Source organism: Pectinophora gossypiella, chromosome 19 (assembly GCF_024362695.1).
Source record: "Pectinophora gossypiella chromosome 19, ilPecGoss1.1, whole genome shotgun sequence".
In the NCBI taxonomy this organism is placed as follows: domain Eukaryota; kingdom Metazoa; phylum Arthropoda; class Insecta; order Lepidoptera; family Gelechiidae; genus Pectinophora; species Pectinophora gossypiella.
In genome coordinates this window covers 4499298-4525735 of record NC_065422.1, presented here as the reverse complement: position 1 = coordinate 4525735, position 26438 = coordinate 4499298, and the positions used below count along the sequence as shown (strand labels likewise).

The 26438-nt window shown below is 37.7% G+C and overlaps 1 protein-coding gene across 1 annotated transcript in view; it reads left to right on the top strand.

Moving 5' to 3' along the window:
* Positions 1-19998: 19998 nt before the first annotated feature.
* The window catches only part of LOC126375525 (paired box protein Pax-6), a 57375-nt gene continuing 50935 nt past the window's right edge, over positions 19999-26438 (top strand). The window contains exons 1-2 of the mRNA XM_050022499.1: positions 19999-20216; positions 25831-26011. Of these exons, the coding sequence (XP_049878456.1) occupies positions 19999-20216; positions 25831-26011 (399 nt within the window). The remainder of the gene's footprint in view (positions 20217-25830; positions 26012-26438) is intronic.

Here is a 26438-nt window from a genome sequence, read left to right as displayed (position 1 = left end):
ATCGTAAGATAACGCTAAACCGTTGCCCACGCGCAGAGTGGAAGGGGTTCTTTGATGCAATATACTTCCTTCAAATACACAGGGTGTTAGTGACATCGTAACGAAAACTACGAGGGATGATTCAGACCATGATTCTGAGTTGATATCAAGGGGAATTTTCCGTCGTTAAATTATGGAACTGAAAATAATTTTCCGATAGGAGATTCCACTTGATATCTACTCAGAATCGTGGTCTGAATCATCCCCGTCAGTATTCGTTACGGTGTCACTAACACACATACCTACTTGTATGGCTACCTGTATTTACTTGGAAGGGATGTAAGTGACATCGTAACGAATATTGAGAGGGCCTAACGCTCTAACTACTAAAGCACGGAGGCTGTTAATATACTTAACATAGTAAAGTTACCACCACCAGTATTTCGGACACTCCTATTCTATACAAAACCTCAATAAACGCTAATAATTAAAGCACATAATAACGGGTTCTTACCGCGTTTAAATGGGGATATGAGACTCCCGATATTTCGACACTGTTGCAAGTGCCATGATCACGGGATGACTGATGAGATTGGAGTGGAGTAGGTAGATCCATAATTTTCTACGGGCATATCTGTCTACCCTCTTTCTACGCGGTAGGAACCCGTTATTATGTGCTTTAATTATGATAATAACCGCGTAAACTTAAAACAATGAATAAACGCTAAGTCACAAGTAACGGACAACTAGGCGGCGCCAGGCGTTTTTTTATTATTTTTTATTTATTTTATACTTATACAAACTTATAAACTAAAAACAATAAATCTCATCAATAAACCCCAAAGGGGTTTGTCCTGATGAACATTCCGCTTTAAAATTACTAAAATTTACTTAAACTAAAATAATATTTATATTTATAAACTAAGATTATAATTAAAATTATAATAATTATGTATTTACTTAACATCCATACTTATGTTGTGGATATACCACCAATCCCCACTAAACGTTTTGCCTCTTCCTTTTTGATGCGAACTGCAAAAGTCTGGAACTGTCTGCCGTCGTCTGTTTTTCCAACTCGTTATGATCTGGGAGTCTTCAAGGCTGGAGTGAATAGGCATTGGCTAGGTAAACGTGATCCACCCTAGACCACATCGTCACTTAACACGAGGTGAGATTGTGGTTAAAACGCGAGCCTATTATGTTAAAAAAAAGTATTCTCGCCATTAGTCTGGCCACGCGCCGTCAAAGTAAGTAAGTATACTTTGACTTTTTGATCAACTCTGTCCTCTTACTTTGACGTTGACTAAATCAAAATAGGTCCTCGATAGACCCTTTATAGACCTCTGGTCCATTGTACATTGGAAGGGGAAATATCAAAGTGAAATCACTCAATTGGGACTTGAAAAGATCAAATACATGTATTGAAGTAGGTAACTTTCGAATGTAATGCGATAGGAATTGGATTTGCCTGTTAAGTTTGCAGAAGAATTTATTTATAGTTATGATAAGTAACTAAGTAGGAGTGGAAATCTGTTATTCGAGCCATACATCCCAACAGGGGATAAAGGGATTGAAAGAATAAGAGAGGATAAGCAACAGTCTCCGTGGTCTAGTGGCTAGAGCGTCGGACTCGCGATCTGGAGATCTGGGTTCGATTCCCGTTGGGGACATTGCCGAAATCAATTTGTGAGACTGTCCGTTGTTTGGTAAGGACATTGCAAGTTTGATTCATCGGATTGTCCAAAAAAGTAAGATAGTTGGGCTTCGGAGGGCACGTTAAGCCAGGCTACTAGCCCACCTCCAACATCCTGCAGTGGAGCAGCGTGGTGGAGTATCTACTTCCTCCAGCTGATTGAATGGAGGCCTGTGCCCAACAGTGGGGCGTATATAGACTGTTTTATGTTATGTACAGTCATGAGCAATATAATGTACCCACTTTAGGACTCTGTCGCACTAACATATTTGACATTTAGTGAGACTTACAGTTCAATTTGTCAAAAAAGTTAATGTGACATGATACCAAAGTGATATACATATTAATGCTCGTGACCGTATGTATGTATGAAGAAATAAAATTACAATAATTGGGATCCCCTAGTAGGTAAAGTAATTTACCTGTGTGAGGAGTATCCACCACTTTCATATGTCTTTAATATTTCAACTGATATTTTTACTCTTAAAAAAAAATAGTAAGAAAGAAATTAATAACACAATTTTATAATATGTATTTATGCATTTCGAATTTTTTCAACCGTATTTTTATTAGCTTCTCTATTCTCTTTTTTATATCTTAAACAAAAACTCTTGTCTGCTTGTAAGTACGAGCACTTACCTACCTGCCTACTTGCCTCACGCATGACCTAATCACTCCCGACACAACATCTCAAGTCATACTTAAATAAAAGAAATCAAACACACCGCCGACTACCGTTCGGTTGCAGCTCTATGGGTGGCGCAGTATCTTACCATCTAACTTCATTATGATCCGGCGCAACTCATCGATCATATCTATACACGCAACTATTTGTACTATCTAACAATAGAGGGCGCTTTCCAACTAACAGACTAACACACAATTCAGCAGTATCATCTACCAATTAATGTATCTACTTCTCTTTCTCACACGTTTATTTACCATACGATAAAAAGAGACAAAACATTTGGTGGCTTCAAAGGACCGTAATGACGAAGCCTTGATTGTAATTGATGATGCGTTTGTCTATGCCGCTTTGAGGTCGATTTTTTAAATCGTGCATTTCTTTCTTTGCAGGTCACGAAATGGCGCAGTTTTAGGTGCTCAAGACGGTCGGAATCGGGTCAAAGATTACGCTTAAAAACAGACTAGACTTTAGGTTAATCTTTACTGTTATACTCGCGAAAATTTATGTTGGTTTAAGTGTAGTTTTTTTTTATTCATTTTAATATTATCGCAAAGATTAAGCACAAAACAGAGGGGCAACATACCTAGGGGCAATTTAAAGTTTTTAGACGGGGGTTTATAGTGGTTGCGCGCAAGTTTGCGTGGTGGCGCTTCACGGGGGGTGGGGGCGGCCGGCGCCGGCGCCCGCGCACGCCGCCACCACGCTGGTTGGCGGGCTGGTCGCGCCGCCGCGGGAACCCACCACGGCGGCAGAAGCATTTTGGAAGATGCCCCACAAAGGTATGTCTTATCTGATTTTTATTGTTTGTAAGCTATATAATAAGCTATTAGAGAGATATGTATTGCTCACAGAAGTAAGAAGACACAAATAAAAAAATACTTAAGTTTAAAGTAGGCAAAGGTAAAGGCTAGGGCAGCCTATTGCCAAAAAAATCATAAATAAATAAAAATTGAAAATTTTAATATATTCATAACAGACTGAAGGAAGGTCTCCAATTGAGGGAAAATACTATTAAAATACATATTTATTTATCTGTTATATGGGGTTTAAACATAGCTGGCGAGGAGTTAAAAATATTGTTCTCCTAACCTCTGCCTAACCCTTCGGGGTACTTTATTATGATGCTATTTTATGTTATTTTTTTAGTTATTAAATATTATTTTATAACGATAAAATAAATTGTTATCGATAGCGTTGATGTCTTTTATATAAGAACAGATTATTTTAGGTTAAATCACACCTCGGACACTTCATACAAAACTCCTTGTCCTACACAGACACTACACATTTACGTTATTGTACACCTTTAATAGTACCTATATCTTCTTCTATCGGCTGGGTTGTGAAGTAACCAACCTCATCAACCCTGGTACCAGGGTTATTATTGAGCCGCCAAAGGCTCTTGACATGGCTCATGTAACGACTACGTACTTATACCACTAACTACCTAACAGGACCAACGGCTTAACTTGCCTTCCGAAGTACCCCCTGGTACGGCTGCCGAATGCATCCTATTTAGGGACATTACTGAAAAATATCGGCGACTGAAGGACTTACACGATCCGATTTTACATTTATTTTGTTTTTTTTTTTTACTTTTTTTTTGACGATTTTACGATCTTGACGAGCCGATTCATCATTCGATCGAGACTAGCCACAGAGGCAGCCAATCAGCTCGCGACGACAAACACTTCAGGACCACGAAACCGACCCCTCCGTCGTAGTCGACGATTTCCCTTTCGAATCTACGTCATTTCGCAAGGTATTACTGAGGAAAAGAAATAACAAGAAACTACAACAGCAACTCGTTATTAACCCTTTCACGAACAGAGACCATGGGTCATTGATGGTTCATAATAGATAGTATGACACCTTGGAATCGGAACGTCCGTAGACGTTCTGTCCTTGAAAGTGTTAAATCAATGTAGGTTTACATTCCGAGTTATATAATAATTACCCAAAGCAACACATTTTATACTAGATCACAGTCTTAATTTCTTTTACGTAAACGCTTGAATAATCTTGAAAAAAAAATAATTGAACAAAACAAAGTAATCTGGAGTAGCATACAATAACTTAAACTTCAGCTGTTGAAGTCGCAAACAAGTTATCTTCCAGCAATGAGATAACGCTAACAAGTGAAGTTGTCGTGTTTACTACAACGACTACAAGTGGCGAGTGAAGTTTACTATGAACCAAGTTCACCAGTTTTACCGGCTTCCTAACTAACGGTCTTGGGATTGGGCTTTGCGAGTTCTTACTATGGAAACTCGAATGTAATTCACCTTCTGAGGGATAGTGTACGGTCTACAGCCGCACACTGCACTTTCTGCACTTTTGCCACGTTTTTTTTAATTAGGAAAGGTTTGCTCTTGCCTTCATTCTTCCACGAGGAGAAGAAGAGATCGACGTTGGAACGAGCTTACCCAGAAAATGCCTATTCACCCGTGATTACATAAACTGCCTATATACGTCCCACTGCTGGGCACAGGCCTCCCCACAATCAACCGGAGGGGGTATGGAGCATACTCCACCACGCTGCTCCACTGCGGGTTGGTGGAGGTGTTTTACGGCTAATAGCCGGGACCAACGGCTTAACGTGCCCTCCGTAACATGGAATCACCTTACTTTTTCGGACAATCAGGTGATTCAAACCTGAAAAGTCCTTACAAAACAGTCTCACAAAGTGATTTCGACAATGTCCCCATCGGGAATCGAACCCGGACCTCCAGATCGTGAGCCTAACGCTGTAACCACTAGACCACGGAGGCTGTTACCCGTGATTACCGTTTTGTAATAATTAGGTCATTACCAGTCAGTCCGCGTTTAGCAAGCATTCAGCGTGTACTCATATCACTCTATCATATAGCATTCTTCTTCTTCTATCGTGTGGGTTGTGAGGTGAATTACCAACCTCATCAACCCTGGTGTCAGGGTTATTATTGAGCCGCCAAAAGCCCCTGATATGGCTCACGTCGATAATAGGTTAAGGTCACGCTAAGGGTTGCATCACATCTAACAGCTCGGAATCGCACTTTCCTACGCTTCTATATTTTTCTCTCACTCAAACTCGTCATTTGCTAGTGAGCCGCAATTCACGGGGCAGTTGGAGTGCAGTCTCACTTCTACTCTTTATCTCGTCAATAAAACACAATCGAGAACCAGAAGTAGTGGTCCCAAGTTTCCATAAAGCGTCGCTAACGGCGGCGTGGTAACCGCACGAACTTGGTCTTACAACTACCGTGCCCCGACTTCTACGGATGTGGCTACTTGATCTAATTATTGTTCGGCTGGTTTCGTCACGGTTTGTTTCTTAGGGGGTAGGTGGTGGATAAAAAAAAGATATTTTAATCATAATAAAATAACATCTGTGTACGAGTTAGAAAATGTTCACATATCATCAGGTGAGGTTGTGGTCAGAAACAATCCTATATTAATAAAAAAAAGTAAAATGTATCTTTGAGTGGATACACCTCCAACTGACTTTCACGACATGCCAAGAGTATACGTTAAGTAGTTGAACGCAATCTATTGATATTCCTTTTTCGTTACTTTAAATACATCAAAGAAGTACCCAGAACACCCGTTAGATACAACGATAAATACAAATACATCCACAAATACGGATACACTAACGACCAACTAATTACCCAGAACATAGTATTGTAGAGCAACTCGAACCAAGTTGGGGGCCGACTTAAAGTTGCCAAGTCGTTAAACTTAGCTGACCTTTGATCAAATACTGCGCGGGTTATACGCAACTTTGTGTATCTTACTGTTTGTACGACTGTTTGTGATTAAATGCCTTTATTACTTCTTAAAGTAAGATTTTACAGTGTAAGTAATTACTTATCATATTTATTTTCTTCTTCTAAAACTGCCATGCCCTATCAGGCGTCGATGACGTCGTAAAGACTTCCCTATTCTGGGTCAGTCTGGAGAGCTTTTTTTGACGTGACTTATTGTAGATTTTCCGCCGATGGCATTAACTACTTGGCCGGACAAATGGGGAGCGCTGAAGGTTCTCACCAGTCTGCAAAGCGCGGCTACGTCTTTCTTTTGAGTACATTTTGTTATACTATCCAGCCAGTTTATATATTTTTGTTTATTTTATATTATTATATTTCACTTTTAAAAATGGAAGGAGCTTGTTAAATGAACATCACTTTACTTGGTCTCTGATTTTCACGCTCGTAAAAAAAAAAAAATGCTATATCACACCTGAATTTTGTTTTTAAAGAATTTTTTTATTAAAAAGTATTTTTTTTATGTTTTTTCACCAGTATAATAAATATCTATAGTATAGATATTTAAAGACACAGGTAACACAAATTACAAATGATGGGTGTGTGAAAACTATATATCGATTCAGGAATCAGTCAGCAAAATATTACCAAGATAGGTGTCCATAGATAGGTCATAGATAGGTCAAGGTGTCCATATTATTCAACTTTTTTTACCGTGACTTATTCTAGATTTGCTGCATATGACACTCACCCAGTCGATTATGTGTTTAATAACCAGTACACTACAGTATATTATCTCCTACATAATGATTTATCGTGATATGTTTCGTTACACTACCCATCTGTGTTGTTACACACAAAATTGTGTATTTTTGTAATATAGCAACACCGTAGTTTTTTCTCTGTCTTCTACCCTATATTTGTGTGTTGATTTTTGTATAATAACAGATAATAACCGTTTTCATTTAAATATTACAGTCCATATTTATAACTTTTTTGTTTTTCCCGAATGGCAAGGCAAAGGGAACTATGCCCATACAGGCAAGTCCTATGTATTTTTTTCTTGATGATGATCAATGAAATGATGAAAGGTGATGGCGATGAATGATGAAACCTAAGCCCACACTATCTGAGCAGACTCTTCTCCGAACCCCAACCGAATTAACTCAGTTTTCATAAACTTTCCAAGTTATAAAGCGGCTTCTTGGCACGAAGCGAAAATAGATAGATACACTTTATTGAATATTCCGATATAATAACACTATCGCGAATGTTTTCCGACTAACTTAATACGATTATTAACCATAAAACACCACTTCGTATTAATTATTTAGATTATTGAATGAAGAAAGAAACCATGTCATTCACGTACCCGCCAAAAAAAAAGTTCCCGCATTTATTATAACAACTTAAACATTCGTTTTCATTTAAGTACCTAAGTACTTATGACCAGCGATGCACGTGCTTTTGATCCTTCTAGTCGAATATTGTACAGAAACTTTCTTTACCTTGTTAAAACCTCCTTTATTTCCCTGTTATCCCAGTAAACCCTGTCTCTATCGCTTCATTCAAAATGCATACTGCAAAATTAATAGTGCCTTAACTCTTGGCTGGTACAAAGATATAATTACTACGCTACGACAAGCCAAGCAAACGGAGCATGCGACAATCCCGTCACATTACCCGCTAGATAAAGACAAATAGACCGGAAAAACAGCCGTTAGAGTGAGATAAATAGCGTTTTCTTTATCCCGCTTTAAGTGAGTTTTAATGATTTAATGCGAGCGGTTAGTGTTCGTATGTCGACGCGTTCAGGCTTCCAATGTAGGATATGCCGAAATGTTTTCGGTGTTTATGATATCCTGGTACCTATTTATTATCGCTCTTCCCTGTATCATTATAATTTGGAAAACATACCTAACACGTTTATTTAAAGTAAGTAGTATAAGTAATATTTCAACTTACCTACGTGATAATGTTCAAAAGAAATCAGTTACTTTTACTAAACGTCAAAACACAAAATTACTGTGGATTTTGTATGAAATAGCACACTGTCACGTCATAGACAAAGGTGATGTCGAACTTATTATTACGTTTTTTTTTTTAATTCGTAAGTAAGTTGAATAGAAAAAAGAAAATGTTTTTCGTTAGTTCTAGATCTGTCGTTATTTAGTAATCAGAACTTCATAATTAATCTTGAACCTAGTACACGACCCAATTGTCAGACTTAAAGTTGATTAGGCAATGGAATACAGTCGTACAGCCTGATCTGCAATTCCGACTTCCATCATAATGACTTTTTGTATCTGCATTTCAAATTGCCAAACTTGATTAATGTAAAAAGTGTATTTTGTCCGAATCTATGCAGTAAGGAAACACGAGTACATAATGTGTATGAAATTAAAGTTATTTGCAAATTTTAGAAAAAAATCCTTCCGCTTATCATTCTCACAAGTGAAATCAATCATACAAGACCCTTTTTCTGAATGGCCAGTCATTAATTGGCCAGAAAATGTCACTCGGTCACTTTAAATCCGATATAAGTTTAATAATCCTCATTATGAGTAAGATTTTATCTCGGATATGATTCACAAAACGCCCGCAGTTCCCAGAAGCCGCCGCCTTGAGTCGAAAAAAGTAAAAAAGGTACAAAGGAGTTAGGACGCATGCGCCAACCTTTTTAGCGTATGACGTTTGCTGACAGCTGTTTAATTATGTGATAACGCGTTAATTCTATTCTAAGGATGAATTTCCCTTACCAGCCATCGAGGATCATATTGACAGACTATCAGGAGCCAAGGTTTTCAGCAAGCTTGTTCTGAAGGATGCATTCTTTCACCTGCGAGTTAGTGAAGTATCCGTAAAGTATACGTCTTTCGTTACTCATCAAGGTCAATATGAATTTTTGAGAGCACCTTTTTAATATTCGTATTTTTAACAGCCTCCGTGGTCTAGTGGTTAGAGCATTGGGCTCACAAACTGGAGGTCCGGGTTCGGTTTTCGATAGGGACATTGTCGAAAATCACTTTGTGAGACTGTTTTTTTTTGTCTAAGAAACCACATATTGAATCAATCACCCGGTCCGAGCTACTAGCCTAAAGGCTTCCACCAACCCGCAGTGGAGCGTCGTGGTGGAGTATGCTCCATACCCCCTGTGGTTGATTGAGGACGTTTACAAGCTATTCATGTAGATTTGTAATTAACGTAGTTGGCAACATTTTCTCAAAAATTCTGAATTCTGTTTTATGGTTTGTATGTAGCCTAGTTGGTAGAACACTTGACTCTCATTATGAGGTCGCAGGTTCGAATCCCCGCATGGGCTTAAACCAATCATTTTAGAAATGATTATCACGTGCTCAGCGATGACGGGAAACATCGTGAGGAAACACACATTCCCGAGAAATGCGTTTCGGGGGTAAGTGATCTAACCTGATTGGGCTGGGTTTTCCTTCGCGGGTTGAAAGGTTAGGCAGTCGCTTCTGTCTTCAGGTTAGGTGAGCGGACGCTATGAGAAACGGGATAACGCTAGGGTGATGATGATGATGGTTAATTAGATGTGTTTTTGTCTTTGGAAATTAGTTTCTAACATTGACGTAAAAGATGTTACTATTGAGTTCATAAGTGAGTTCATCGATTGTCAAACTACCTTAGAAGTTTGGGTACCTACCTACTATCTAAGTTTGATAACATACGCATAACATAAACATAGACTACTCTGGGCACCATTCTACTCTCGTCAGACAGAGTACTGGGGGGCGGAAAGCAAGAGGGAAACCACTGCCCTATTTTTCCCTAAAAAAGTAGCATGGAGCATGCTACATCGACAAGAGCGTGGCTCTTAAATTAATGATGATGATGAACATACATACATAAACTCACGCCCGTATTCCCTAATGGGGTGGACAGAGCCACAAGTAAAAAAAGACATCTTGCAGCTACTGTTGACACGATGTAAGCTGGATATGATGAACCTTATGGTGGTAAGGGATCAGCCTGTCGCTCATTAGTCCATCATTTTAGAGGACACAATCCCTCTGTCGGATTTTACGACATGCTCGGGAAGACAAGCAGCTGAACGTGTTTACGTACGTCGAGTATATGTTAAGAATAAGAAAAGGAATAAAATAAATTTATTGCCAGTAACAATTTACATTTGCTATAAGAACTAGGTAATTATGAATATTACGAATACGGGCAAAAGGAAATGGCGCAGCTTGTGCTGTGATGGAGCCATACTATGGCGCGTTAAGTAACTGGTACTTACACAAATATCTAAAATCTACTTATTCAGAACATAAACAATTTTTGCTAGGAACAGCTTAGATAAGTTACCTATTACTTTTCGGATTACTTACTCCATAAAAATATTATGAACAGAAGAGTAATATTATTGCATATAATAACTTTTTTTTGGAATTTCTCACGATCATACTGCCAGATCTGCAGTTTTTTTTGTATTTTTTTTTGCGTTAAATAAGTCTGATAGTCTCATTAGTCGTTTTTTTTGTATTAATATGACAATCTAATTTAATGAGGTTACGGCGAAAAGCTAGTAATACTTCAAAGAGTATTATAACTACTTAGGTATATTTAAACACTTTTGAAGTCTTTGTTATTTTAGAAATTTATAGAAGCACAGTTACAAAACTTTTCAAACATTCCGAGTACTTACTTGAAAAAGTAGTTTTTAATCTTTTATGGACTCAACAAAACAGGTTAATACTTGAAAAACTCTTTTCTTTTGTCTTTTAGTGTTAAGGCTTAACATTACTAATATTTTAAATCCTTTTGTGTATAATATTTCGATTTGCTATTTAGTTATTACCTTTTGTATTTGGAAACCGTTAAACTTTTATCAATCTACCGTTACTTTTGTCATTAAGCTGAAAGCACATCAAGATTCTTCCGAATCGTACGCGCTTATGTTTTGTTTATCTTGAAAAAATCCGATGTGACCCAGTACGATATTACACACTGATTTTTTCAAAACAAACAAATCCAAAATCGACCCTGTTACGTGATAGTGATAATAAATCCAAATAAAACTGAAAATTCTGATTGCGCAAACGATTCGGAAGAATACAGCGCGTGGAAAATGACTTGCACACACTTTTGATACCTCTTTCTAAGAAGGTAAACGACGCCACATTATTAAATCCCTGTGTCGATTTTTAAAACCAAAAAGAAACAGCATGTATGAAAATACATTTCTAATTCATCTTTGAACTTTTGAAATTAAACTTAAGTAAAATTTATGTACATTTATAAAATGCCCTCTGACCATGCTATATGATCACCATAATTTTATTTTTATTTTCTCTGTCTACCCCGAAAAAGGATATGGTATGTATTATTATTATCTTATTGTACATTCTTTGCTGTGTTAATTTGATTCATTGCTTTGGTATATTATTTTTTATTTAATATTCGTCAAAGAAGTTAAATATTTCATTTTCAAAAGTCTTCTAAAATAATTTTGTCAATTATTAAAGTTTGCTAGTAGATTTTTCTTTTGGACAAAAATCCTTTTACCTTTTATCTGTCAAATTACTTCTGTTATATGTGTTAGTAATAAAAATAAAGAAAATAGGTAATTAGTTCATGGATGGCATAAAATACGTTAAACTGATTCAGTTTTTTCAACACCCTTTAAAAAGAGATATTAAAAATCTAGAAGCACTGTACCTAACATTGTTATAACAAAAAATCACAATCTTCAACTTTACTGTTTACAAAGTCGTTAATAAATATACTTTTTCCAAACGTGTCTATCCTCTGGTACTAACGATTGAACTCGTCCGTGAATGGATGGTATTTTTTGCACCACTAAAGGGGCGTGGTGGAGTATTTCACATAAATTATGTCGCGGGAGACAAACGGTCGTTGTTCAATGGAGAGCTTCTATAAAACGTGTCATTTAAAATAAAAAAAAATTCCGTGAATGTTTTTTTTAAACGCCTTTTGCTAAAATTGATACGCATTTAATTTTTTTAATACATTTTTGAGGTGAATAATCTGGGTTTTTCGCCGCCAACCAGTGGATAAGCGTGGTGGAGTATGCTTCCTACCCGTTCTGATCTATACGTAGATGGCTGTGCCCAGCAGTTGGACGTAGCAGGCTCATGTCATTAGTTTCCTTATTCCACTTATACGAGAAAATCGCTTGGCCGATTTGGATGAAAATTGGCACGCAGTTATATCGGAATCCATGAACAGTCATGAGCAATATCATGTACCCACTTTAGAACCCGGTCGCACTATCATATTTGACATTTAATGACACTTAGGGTTTAATTTGTCAAAAAAGTTTATGTGACATGGTTTCAAAGTGGTATACATATTAGTACCTACTCGTGACCGAACACAAGTATAGGCTAGATATCTACTTTTTAAGATGAAAGCAGAACAAAATTCTTTCTTAACGTACGCGCAGTCAGAATTATCAGTTTTATATGGCATTATACCACTGTTAATACGAAGTCCAAAGATGGATATGATGAACCTTATGGTGATAAGGGATCAGCCTATCGCCCATAACATTAGTCCATCATGTTAGAGGACACAATCCCTCTGTCGGTTTTTACAGTGGCTGCAAGTTGTCTTTGATTACTTATGGCTCTGCCCACCCCATTAGGGATTACGGGCGTGAGTTTATGTATGTATGTATGTATGTATATGGCATTATAATCACTATCATGGAACAGATAAATGTCAATTTATGTATTAAAAATTAAAAAAAAATCTACTTTCGTCATCAAAAGATTTCGAAGCGTAACGTAACTGGATTCTACTAAAATGAGCATTGTTGATCAGTCCATACACAAAATTACAATTTGCCTTAATATTATCGTGTTGATGGCAAACTAAATAGTATCGGCCCAAAACTTGGCAACAAGTATGGCGCTATCTGCAGCGCTCATCAGATCCTAGAGAGATGTTCCATCGTCTGGGGAACAGTGCCGCAGTTGCACTATAAGTCCGAGCCATCCGAGAAACCCCACCTGAACAAATTGTCGTTACTTCGGCCCACCTGAGTCCGAAGTCTATTTAGAGACTTCCAGGTAAGCCAAGGCAAATCAAGACCTGGCGGAGGTCTCTCGGACGGCGAAACAAAAGGGTTTGGGAGGTGTACCCGTTCCTGCCAGATCCTGCATCTTTCCTTAGAGCAATCATCATTATGTAGAGGCGATACTTTTGCGACTTTTCAGCCTTAATGTTCACTGTCTATTTATTTGTACTCTCTCGTGTAAGTTGTTTTTATTACGTGATTTGATTGTAAGTTATGTGTTATTCCGTGTTTTGTTTTTAATTTGTTACTTTGGTGTCCCTTTATAATAAACGTTTCTTTTTTAAATTTGGAATTAACAAAATAAAGAATCAATAATCGATCTTCTCTATGTGATACTTAGTGATTATAATTCCATGTGAAACTGAAATTCTTATAACGCGTACGATGCGGAAGAATTTTGGGTGTGCTGGCACCATTAGGAACAAAAAAATATTTATTAACAACTTACATAGGCATTAAACATAACTGAAGTGCAAACAATTCTCCCTTCTATCGTGTGGGTTGTGAGGTGGATTACCTACCTCAGCAACCCTGGTGTCAGAGTTATTATTGAGCCGCCAAAGGCCCCTGACGTGGATCATGTAACGATTACTCACTTACATTAGTAAGAAGTAACCGGGACCAGCGGCTTAACGTGCCTTCCGAAGCACAATCAGGTGATCATCCTGTAATGTCCTAACCAAACCAGGGATCACAAAGTGATTTTTGTGATATGTCCCTACCGGGATTCGAACCCGGGACCTCCGGATCGTGAGCCCAACGCTCAACCACTGGGCCGCAGAGAGAAACTGACTAAATAGAAGGTGGAAAACTAGTGAAAATATAAATTTTCTACTTCAACAGCTAATAAGCCCTAAATGCAGTGTTTGTGGCCACAAACGCTTAGCACCGCTTTATGGCCCAACGGGACTTGGCGCATCGAAAATGGCGCTTGCTGTCACAATTAAATCTCCCCTTTAGATTCGAGCAATAAGCAATTCAAAAACAGATACAAAATAATAATAAGCCGGTTTAGGGGGAGTGCAGACCAGGTGCGCCGTCGAATGCAGGGATGGGCAACGACCCTTATGTATAGTCTAATATACGATTATGTAAAAGTGTTTGATTAACGTTAAAAGGACCGTTTTATCATCTGAAAGAGATAGGGATAGAAAAGAGGTGATGTAATTGTCACTGTGTATTGACTGTTTAAAATGTAGAGACAAATAACAAATGCAAATTATTTAAAGAAAGAAAGAAAGAAACGTTTATTATAAAGGGACACCACAGTAACAAATATAAAAAATTTAAATATTAAATTACAAAATAAAAATTAAATAATAATTTATATGTATTTTTTTTTGTATTACATAAGTATTGTAAACACGAGGAGCTCGGTGGCGCAGCGGTTAACACGCTCGGTCTGCGTTTGTTGAAGTAAAGCAACTTTCGGAAAGGCCGGTCATAGGATGGGTGACCACAAAAAAAAAACAAAAAAAAAACTAAGTTCATCTCGAGCTCCTCTGTGCTTCGGAAGGCACGTTAAGCCGTTGGTCCCGGCTGCATTAGCAGTCGTTAATAACCATCAATCCGCACTGGGCCCGCGTGATGGTTTAAGGCCCGATCTCCCTATCCATCCATAGGGAAGGCCCGTGCCCCAGCAGTGGGGACGTTAATGGGCTGATGATGATGATGATGATTGTAAACACGTTTCTCTGGTCCTGTGGTACACCACCGGCTTGCTTGTCAAACGAGGATCGCCGGTTCGAACCCCGGTATCGGACTTACACCAATCAGTTATGAATTTAAGTGAAGTTTCACTAACAGCGTTGGCTCGACCATTATAGACTGCGATACCACGCAGCTATCACGTTGGTCTAACAGAAAGCTCGGTGAGGTGGTACTTAGTTCGTCTTGCTTGCGATGGATGTATGTGACTACCCCAATTGGGATGTAGCCGTGAGCTTATGTTACGTACTTAGATAACTAAGCCCAAAACACGACATTAATAAGTTCTATAATATTTTATTTTTAATTATAACCATCTACCCACTGAGATTAAAAATACTTAAACTCTAAATATCTTTAAAAAGGCATTAAAAGCCCACATTCTTAAACATTATTAATGGTTTTAATCGTAGTGTGAATCTTGTGTTGCTGGTGGATGGAACAATTAAAGTGTCAACGCATATAGAACACAGATACCTACTAATTAGTATAGTAAGTCTCGGAATGTTATTTAAGTACCTACCTACCTTAGTTCAATTCCAATGCTGTTTAAACTACTATATTAGGAAATTGATTGTTTCTCAGTAAGCGAATCAAATGTATTCTTTTGAGAAATAAAGTATCTTAAACCTATAAGAATAAGATTTACTTACCAGAATTTTCTAAGGAGACGCCTATTCAATTTATTTTCGTAAACTAATTCATATTCTTTGCTTAGTATTATTTATAATAACATAATATAGAATCACGCGGAATTATTATTTATATGCATAAATGTCAAATAGAAATATTGGTTTTTTGGATGAATTGTTTCGATGTGGCTTTTTTGCATTTAGTGTATTTTTGTTGTTGGATTTAAAAAAATAATATTATGGTCACCTTAAAAATTTCAAACAATGTAAGTAGATAAATAATTGTCTAAAGTCTTCTGGCCTCTATTTTTAGACTTCTTTAGACTTAAGTACTTACCTCGTTTGCAATTTTAAGCTAAGTATATATACATACACACATATAATATAAAAAAATACACTAAATGCACAAACGGGTTAAAAGACTGCATCGAAGCAATTCAACTAAGATTATTTAGATTATTGTTTCAGTGTGGCCTTTTTAACCCCCCTATTCATTTTATTTTAATCCAAAACAAAAAAAAACTAACGTACGAGAAAATAAAAATTGACACGGTGAAACTGAAAATAGCTCCCGCGTTCTACTAGAGAACTATAATAAAAATAAAATACCTTACAACTACGTGGGGGTGAAATTTATGGCGGCGCCATAAAAACGGGGATTAAAAATAAATCGCTTGAATAAATTGCACTGCTGAAATTAAAACACTCCCCACGATATGTGTACTGTACTTGCGCTATAGCTGCAGGTGCGAGCTACAGGCGATAGCGGAATCATTAGCGGTAGCAGGGAACAGATTTGTTTTTATATTTATTATGGATAACTTACAAGCTACACATTTTATTTTATTTTTATTTTATTTTATTTTATTCGGGTAGCTTACAGCCTCTTTTACAAAGTAGATATTTATATATGTAAACAAACGCCAATTACAAAGCTACCACAGGTGAACCTAAAACGTTTTACATGTCAAACGGGCTCAGTCACCTAACCTAAAATTAAATAAGGTTCCTTGTTCAGCAAGGTTTTTAAACTTTGAGTACTACTGCAGAACAGGTCAAAGCGAGAATCAGTATTGAGCTTATTAACTAATCTTAATGTTCTAGGAAAGAAGCCATGCAAAGTTACATACAATAAAAAAAAGTTAAAATATAAATCGTAAAACTTACACTTATTGAGACTTCCCAGTAAGCAAAGACATTTATAACTATGATCTAACTTATCATATCAGTTTTGTTGTTGGTGTGTTTGTTGTGACTCCATGGTGTCCTAATATGGCCCTAAGTGAGGAACCGTCCGCTTGTCACTTGCAACACCACTCGATGACTAGGAGTGTGCCCCGCCGATGTCCATTGTTCTTTTAACAGCCGACTGCTCGTTAGTTCGAGGTGACGGTGAGAGTTCATAATAACGAATTTTGGCGTAAAATCCAACACCTAATTGGTGTAAATTAATTTGCAGGGCGTAAAATACCCCTTGAGTTTCCAGTACGAAAAATATAGGTACGGATTAATTGAGGATTTGTGATGGTGCAGGCTATTCTATTATAGGTTTATGTTTGAAATTACAAAGTCACTTATGTATGTTTTAGCACTATTCCATTTTTCCCAGGGTCCGCTTACCTAATCTGAAGATTCGATAGGTCCGGTTTTTTACAGAAGCGATTGCCTGTCTGACCCTATAACCCGCGAAGGGAAAACCAGCCCAATACAGGTTAGGTCACATACCTCCGAAAACCTGAGCAAGTGATAATTATATGATCCAAACATGAATTGAAGCAGCTCAGCAGCGAGTGTGGCGGAGACACGAAGCATAAAAGACCTAAATCTTGAAGGCCTCTCAGACCATACTCCTCACATTTTTGAATACCTCTTCTTAGCTATGCGATATTAGTAAAAACTTATTCGCGGCGTAAAAAACAAAAGCGAATCTCTTATTCGATTCACGCGCCGCGAAAATTATCCTGACCACAAAAAAGGGGCAAAACAGTGTGGCACCCCCTTTAAGGTTGTAATCAAGGCGTGCCCCAAATTCGCCCACAAATTGCACCCAATTGTTCATTTTTTACCCATGTTTGGAGGGTGTGGGCCTGTAGGAGAATTATCCGTGTAAACCCGGTTGAACGCATCCTGTCTAATGCTGGCATTGAAGAGTAGTGGCGTGAAAACATCGGCCGGCGATCGTAATTGAAGACAACTGCGCTGGTTAAAACTGTATACCAGAGGCCTTTCTGTACTCTGTATAATAGAGGAACGTCTGTTCAAATACTTAGGCATTGGTACAGTCATGAGGAATATAATGTACCCACTTTAGGACTCTGTCGCACTAACATTTGACATTTAGTGAGACTTACAGTTCAATTTGTCAAAAAAGTTAATGTTACATGGTACCAAAGTGTATACATTATTATTGCTCGTGACCGTACCTAAAGAAAAAGGAAACATAATATAGATTGCGTTCAACTGCTTATCACACCTAGCATGTCGTAAAAATCGGTTGGAGAATTCTGTCTACTCCAACATGATAAACATAGCATCGCGCCTGTAACCCCGGAAGGGTAGGCAGAGATGTATAGTGTACACACCAGGCTCGCCAGCTATGTTTTAGTCCCATGTAATAGGAGCGAGCCTAAATTGGGTGCAAATCCTGAAAGCCACGTGATATCAATAAGAAGTACTCTTTAGAATGTTTTTGAATTTTTTTTTTATTTTTTTTTTTATTTATTTGGATCAACCAACAATGATACAATATGGTTTAATAATTAATATTAAGTACAATATTTGACTTGATTTTTTGATTTTTTTTGTGTACGAAAAAGATAAAATAACTTACCAATACCTGACAATTTTGGTAGAAATTGTACACGTTTGAAATTGGGTGTAAGCAATCAATGATAAGTAACTGTATGACTTCACGACAAATGTTTGAAGTAAGTAACTGAATATGTTTATGTCAATATCAAGGATATACACGAAGGACCTAATATACGATCCCGACAACTCGATTATTCTAGCCATAGAGGCAGCCAATCAGCTCGCGACACCAAACACTTCAGGACCCCGATACCGACCCCTCCGGTCTGGTCGACGACTTCCCTCAATCAGCGCTTATCGCTATCGACCCACAAGGGTCGATTAATTCTTTCAAATATTTTTCCTCTCAGACGACGCCATGAGCCGAGGTTCGCGCCTAACTGGACTCCCTCCGGCCTGTTGTCTTAAACTTTGTACCGAGTGAGAGCCTTTAGCGCTCCCCATTTGTCCGGCCAAGTAGTTAATGCCACCTGCGGCAAATCTACAATAAGTCACGTTAAAAAAAAGGATATACATATTTGTTAAAAACTTCTGAGACTATTTAATAAAAATCGCTTTTTATATGACTCCGGAAGGTTTATTTCTATGTTCATGCATCTGTCTATTTTTTACGAAACATAAGTAGAAACTTATTACCAAGATTCAAAACCTTGCGGCCTATTTTATACCTCAAGTGGTGCCAAAAACTTAAACCCAAAAAAGGTTTATTTGAATCGCGGTTCTTTCAGATATTTATCTGTACAAAAGTTCTATCTACCTTCGGAGCCCATCTTCACAAAACTAGTAAAAAACTTAACCCGTTTAAAAAAATAATCCGCTTTGCGAAAAAAAAAGGATTTGAGTTCTGCGGTACTTCTCTTGAAACCACAATTTTTATCTAATCTCAGAATTTGCGAACATTTTTGGTTCTATTGTACGGGAACCGTTAGGTCAATTGCAAAATTGTTTTTTACTGTAAGCACAGAATACATACAGGGTGCTAGTGATTCCGTAACGTAAACTTTGAGGGATGATTCACACCATGATTCCGAGTTGATATCAAATGGAATTTTCCGTCGCAAAAATATGAAACTAAAATAATAAAAAAGAACACAAAAACTATCAGTTAAGTAGATTTTGATAATCAAATCAAATCAAATCAAATATACTTTATTGTACAGAACTAAAATTTCAACAAACAGACATAACACATGAATACAGTACAATTTGGGCGGCCTTATTGCTCTAGAGCAATTTCTTCCAGGCAACCAACAAAAGGAAACAAACATTTACAACTTGGATGCGGGATGGTGCAACAAAAAATAAATAAATAAATACCTAAAAGTAAAACTAAAGTTAATATAATAAATACTCTATACTATACGTACAATACACTGTACGTACGTACGATAATAGGTTGAGATATTAAAATTTATCAAAGGTGGTTATCCAGGTACATAAACAACCTATGCATCTACTGGGCACAGACCTCCACCTCTGAGAACCGTTAGGAACCATTATTAGGGGCGATGAGCTGACTCTGCGCACCCAATTATGGATAATCGGCGTGATTTGTATTCTTACGATTCGTTGCTCTACTCCGGATAGAGATTTTACTTACCATATACTTTCAACTCCGGAGTTCATGACAGTCTGCTAAACCCAAATCTCCTTTGTCCCCAGATGAGTTGATGCATAGCGCGGCGATGGGGGGCGGAGCCCTATTCGGGTGCTCCTCTGCCGGCCACAGCGGCATCAACCAACTGGGAGGGGTGTACGTCAACGGGAGACCCCTGCCGGACTCCACGCGGCAGAAGATCGTGGAGCTGGCGCACTCGGGGGCGCGGCCCTGCGACATCAGCAGGATCCTGCAGGTCTCCAACGGATGCGTCTCCAAGATACTCGGCAGGTCAGTTGATAAAACTCACTGTTGACTTAACAAGTTATCAGTATTATGGTGGCGAGACTCCATTAGGGTGCTTCTCAGCCAACAATATGGGCATTCACCATCTATTCTGGGAGAGATATTATATGTCAATCGGAGACCCCTGCCAGACATGAGCAGGATCCTGCAGGTCTTCAACGGATGCGTCTCTAAGATACTCAGTAGGTCAGTTGATAAAACTCACTGTTGACTTAAGAAGCTGCCAATCAGTATTACGCCACGCACGAGTGGCAAAGATCCTTTCGCGTGCTACTCTGTCGACCATATCGGCATCAACCAGCTGGGAGTATAATTATTACGTTAACGGAAGAGAGAGAAAGAGAGAAAAAAAAATATTCATCAACTTGTGACACATTACTTGAGACCCCTTGGGAGACCCCTGCCGGACTTCGCCAGTCCTACAGGGTCATCAGCAAGATCCTATAGGTCTTCTACCGATACGTCTCAAAGATACTCGGCAGGTCAGTAGTTCCTCCCTGGTTTTTGAAGCGACTGGTATTAGGCCGCGTATACATACCTACTATAGGTACGGTCACAATCACAAACATTAATAGGTACACACTTTAGTACCATGTCTCATTAACTTATTGATAAATTGAATAATTATAAATCCTACTAAATATAAAATATCTTAATTCAACAGGGTTCTAAAGGTATGACTGTACTATTTGCGCTCTAGCATGGGGCGTTATAGAGGACATCGGAAATGTACAGTGTAGACTAATACAAATAGACATACCAAGACAATATACTATTCTGACTGCTGTCCTAAGCACCATGCTATACCTAACACAAAATTATTATAATAAATGTACCTACTTAATATTATTTACCTTTCCTTGGTACAAAATTTTACGATGAAGTTTACCTATCTACTTTCGATTTCTTTCGAATAAGAAGATGCTTATAATAAATTCTTTACCCGTATTTCATTTTCAGCTTACTAAAATTTTGTAAAACTTGTCTTCGCTTCTGATTCCCTCTCAGACATAAACGTCTCAGATTCCATTTCTATACAATCATAATGGACGAGTCTAAATCTTATTAAAATGCTTTAGAAACTCATGTTATTATGTCAGCACCCAACACAATTAAATCGAGTACTATAACAGCGCGAATGAACGAATTATTTAGCACAGAACCCATTGTCGTATACGAATACAAAAATCGATTGAGAACAAGAAAGAACAAGATGGGGTCAAAATCTCGCCACGCGTGGCCAAATTGACAGAATTCCCATAATACCGCCCAAGGTAGCGCACAATGGTCCGGACAATGCTTCGCGGGCAAAATTCAAGAATATTTCAATGACTTAATCAATACAATGAGAGTTTGCATTCCCATAGAGTATTGTTTTTGGTCGACGTGTGCTCGACGGGGTGTTGGGTGGTGGGAATCGACATCGGGTGCTCATGGGGTGCCGTTAATTTCGCTCAATTTTATTGTTTGATTGCGATTTTATCACGCAGATCAAGACCCTCGCCCTCACAAATGCCGTAAGTGCACGATTGTTTTCGCTAATCGAAATGGCGTTGACAAGCGTAAAATAACCAGAGCTAGGTACGCTACTGGAAAGCAGACTTATTTATTAAAAAAAAAAAAACAATTGTGGAATGGCAATAAGGTTATTGAGTATTGATATAAGTAGTCAAAGAAAATCTGTTAGATTTCTAGATACTTATAGCTCAAAATAATGTAAATAAATGTGGTGATGAATGTTAAATTAACAACCCGTTTCTATAGAATATCAAAAGAATATTCCAAAATCACGACATTCCCACATTTGTTTCTAACCGAACATTGCATAATAGCACCTAGTCAATGGGAACACAAAAGTCAAAAGTCAATTTGGGACAATGAAAAAATGTAAAAGACGTCAATCAAAGAAACTAGAGCTATTTTAATGTAGGGTGTGCCTTTCAGGGCTGTCCCACCACCGCCCCTAAATAAAAATCAAAATAAAACATTATTTTCTAGTAATTGGCACCCCTACTGCTAGACTGCTTGACGCCACTTGAAGAGATCTTATAGGAAAGCAAATTTTGCCAGGGGGCCCGAATTGTGCCCTCCGGGCGCATGTTATTATTTTGTAATGTTTTACTTGTCGGAATTGGGGCGACAAGTTGATTCTTTCAAGAGGTTTATACTTGACGCTAACATATGACGCTAGAATATCGACAGCAGCGTTTTGGGCTATAGCGAATTTCCTGACTGAAAAAATCGTGCTTAGATTTGCGTTCTTTTTAAAAAAAAGTTATGTACTTTTCCTATAACGATTTTGTTTCTTAAAATATACCTACTTATACAAATGTTGGAAAAAACCTGCCTGCTTTTTCCCGCAAATCTTGCTGATTCGATCCTTGATCCGGCTGCAAGTGCTACTTTCTGTATTTTTCCCACACACCCCAGAACATTCTTATCGTGCCAATTACGAGAGGAAACCCCTTTCGATGTTCCTTAGGGCTTATAGAAAGGGCAAGCGTGGCAGGACTCCTAATTAAGGAGGCCCCCCGCTGGCTACTTGCGTTATTTTATTCCCGACTTTTACTGTTTGTGGAAAAAAATGGTCCAGTTAAGTGTTTTATTTATTGAGAGTAGCGTTTGTTTATTTTGCCAATTTTTTCGTTTTCATTCGTAAGCTTAAAATTTTTCAAGCTTATACATTGTTTTAAGTTTACGCGGTTATATTATCATAATAAAAAAGCATCATAATATCATAATATCGGGAGTCTCATATCCCCGTTTAAACGCGGTAAGAACCCGTTATTATGTGTTTTTCAAGCTTGTTTTGCGAATTTAGGTTTTAATATTAATTTAAAAAATGGTCCAGTTAAGTGTTTTATTTGAGAGTAGCGTTTGTTTATTTTGTCAATTTTTTCTTCTACATTCTTAACTCAGAATTTTTCACGGTTGTTTGGCGAATTTAGGTTTTAATATTAATACAAAAAAAAAATATTTGAGAGTAACCATTGTTTATTTTGCCATTTTTTTCGTTTTCATTCTTAAGCTTAAAATTTTTTAAGATTGTTTTGTGAATTTAAGTTTTTTAATTGTACTTTTCCAAATTAAAATTCGAGTGGCTCACGCTTAAAATTCGATCGCCAGATGCTGTTTTCGCTTCTGTCGCCGACATGTTTAGCAAAACGTCGGTTGCACCGCTAACTCACTTACATCCGAATAACCACTTCAAAAACAATCTCAGATAAGTATCCCATTTGGTTTCGCCCCCGGAAAAATGTGCTATCTGCATCGGATCTGTGGCCCCCTGGCTGCTGAGTTTAATCTACATCGCTGGTGCCGCTCTTGGGGGCTTTATTAGCGCAATACAAAACTGGTAATGGAAGGTGCATTAATAGCTCAGTTGGCAAGCGATTTCGATCAATTTATTATTGTTTGACGGAATAATTGCTGGGTCGATCGGCATTTGTTTGCCAATGCAATTGTGGTGGAAATGTAGTTAGTAGATACACAATTTGGTTTGGTTTGCGTGCACCGCGCGCCTATGAAATCGGTTTGGCTAAAATGTTAGGACGTTTTTTTTGTTTGAAATCTATTACGAGACCAACCATTATCAGATAGAAAAAGGTAATGAAAACATAAAAACTGTTATGTTTTTATAAATTTTTACAAGTCGAATCGTCGATTTGCCGTTTATACATATTCGAGTGAGTGCATAAGTGGTTACCTCTTCATGGGATTATTCCAGCCTCAAATGATTACATTTACGTAAATTAACAAACCGCACTTGATTACACGGAAGTAATGCACTATATACAGTCCTTATGATATTTGACATCCATTCCAAAACAAAATGTACTAAGTGCATTTATTTTTCTTTCCTTATAGGCAAAAACCGAAATATACTAAGTGCAGTTATTTCGTTTCCTCTTTGGCAAAAAATCGTTTACCGATTGCCTGGAGCATCGTGGAACATTGTGGGGATCTTAGCAATAATAACGTTCTAATGGTTCTTGTATAAACAACCGGCAGATGACACGATTCCGATTTGATACTGTTTACTTTGGGGTTGACATTACTCTGCACAGTGGTTACGTTATAACGGTTTTTTGGACAAAAAGAACAATGTTTTTTTGTTTATTGAACACCAGCTTTCCGCCCGCGACTTTGTCAGCTCCTTGTTCAGTCTTATACGGGGTGGTTTTCGGGATTAAAAACTATCCTATCTTCTTCCCTTAAAGCGTTTTAAGTGTGAAAAGGTTACAGAGAGACTGAGTTATTTTCGCATATAATATAGATGAAACTGAGATAGTTTCAACTATATATACGATAGGTTATCATTTAATTCGCAATTATTATGTAAATAAATTTTTTAAGTACCACTTTTTTCTGATAATATGGATAAATAAAATTTACAGTCCTACTGTGGTGTGGTATGAAAAGGCATAATGTAAGATTTAATAACCCTACTTAATTTAATACAGATATTTTCGACCACTGTGCTAAATCAATATACCTAGTTACTTACCTACATAGAATAGTAATTGACGGGTCATAATAATTCTATGCAGATATTAGGCTGTGGCCACGGGATTTCTTTCGTGGTGCAGACTCAGTTTGCTCTAATCTTATATATTTCTAATAAATGCTTCTAAAGTCAACCGTCATTGAACTTCAACCCTAAAACCGATACTCTTTCAGTGGCACACATAACGATTGAACCGAGCAAGAGCGCGCCCTTTGGATTGAACGTCTCAACATTGACACAGTATTGACAATCGTATCGCTCCCATATTAGTTGAAATATCGACACATGTCGATCTCACAACAATAGAGCCGCTTCAAGTACATCCTGATTCAATGCCAAGATTATTTACCGCTCGCTAAATTTCATATAGAATCCCCTTTCATACTTTCTCTTTGAATTACCAAGGAGGTTTCACTTACCGAACCGCAAACGTAAGTTTGCTCTGTAGATGTATTTGTATGGGTACTCGAAGTTAAGGGGATAGATGCGGAGATTATGTTTTGTAATTGTGTTTTAATGCCGTTTAAGTAGTAAGGGAGGTTGATGAATGAAATGGTTTTCTTTTGTAATATTCCTTTGCTAGACTATCGGGCAAAAAGTTACTACTAGATACCTATAGGTATATATCACTTACAGGGGAGTTAAAAAGGCCGCCACATCTATGCAATTCATCTAAGAAAGCAATATTGCAATTTGATATTTGCGTATATAAAAGTAAGTGCGCAATGCACAGAAATATCAAATAGCAATATTGCTTTTTTAGATTGCTTCGATGTGGCCTTTCTACATGAAGAAAAAATAATTTGATATTGACCATTTTCCAACCAGATCGCTTATAAAACTATGTTAGCACTAACACGTTTTGAAGTGGCAGTAAATTAATATTGTAAGAACTTAACATGAACTAAAGCATAATTGAAATTTTAACTTTCAATATTACACTTGTCTTTGATGTTCCTAAATACTTTATAGAATATAAAAAAATAAATGAATTTGTTCATCACCACAATTTCAAATATCAAAACCCCTCGCTTACCAGACTACGCTTTCACCATTTCCCACAATCCAAACTAAGGTCAGACTTGCACACAGATACTACGAGACTGGATCTATCAAGCCTCGGGCGATTGGCGGGTCAAAACCTCGGGTGGCCACGACCCCAGTGGTCCAGAAGATTGCCGACTACAAGAGGGAATGCCCTTCAATCTTCGCGTGGGAGATCAGGGACCGTCTCCTCAGCGAAAACGTGTGCAATAACGACAACATTCCAAGCGTGAGTACTTATTTGCTTTTTTGACAGCATGCTATCAGGTTGCGCAGCCAGTGTGTGGTGGTCGACTTTTAAGCTTGACGCATACAGAGTTTGCACCGGAGGCGTTCCAGGCTGAAAACATTTTGTAGTGTTCGAGTTTGTATGTGTGGATATAAACATTTGTGTATGCGTAATCATACAAACTTCCGACTTCCGTTCCGCAACGCTCATGGTACGCCTCTTGGTTTTTTAAAAGGTTTAATTTTGCACGAGTATATAATTAAAAGCATAAGTAGATTTAAAATAGTATTTAACCATTAAATGGAAGAAGGCTTAATTACTTGAACGTTAAAATTAATTCAGAATCAACAACTTGCTGGTTCAAAAACTAGCTACTTACCCATCTTGGATAAAAAAAAAATAATACTCAAATCTATCTAAGTTTACC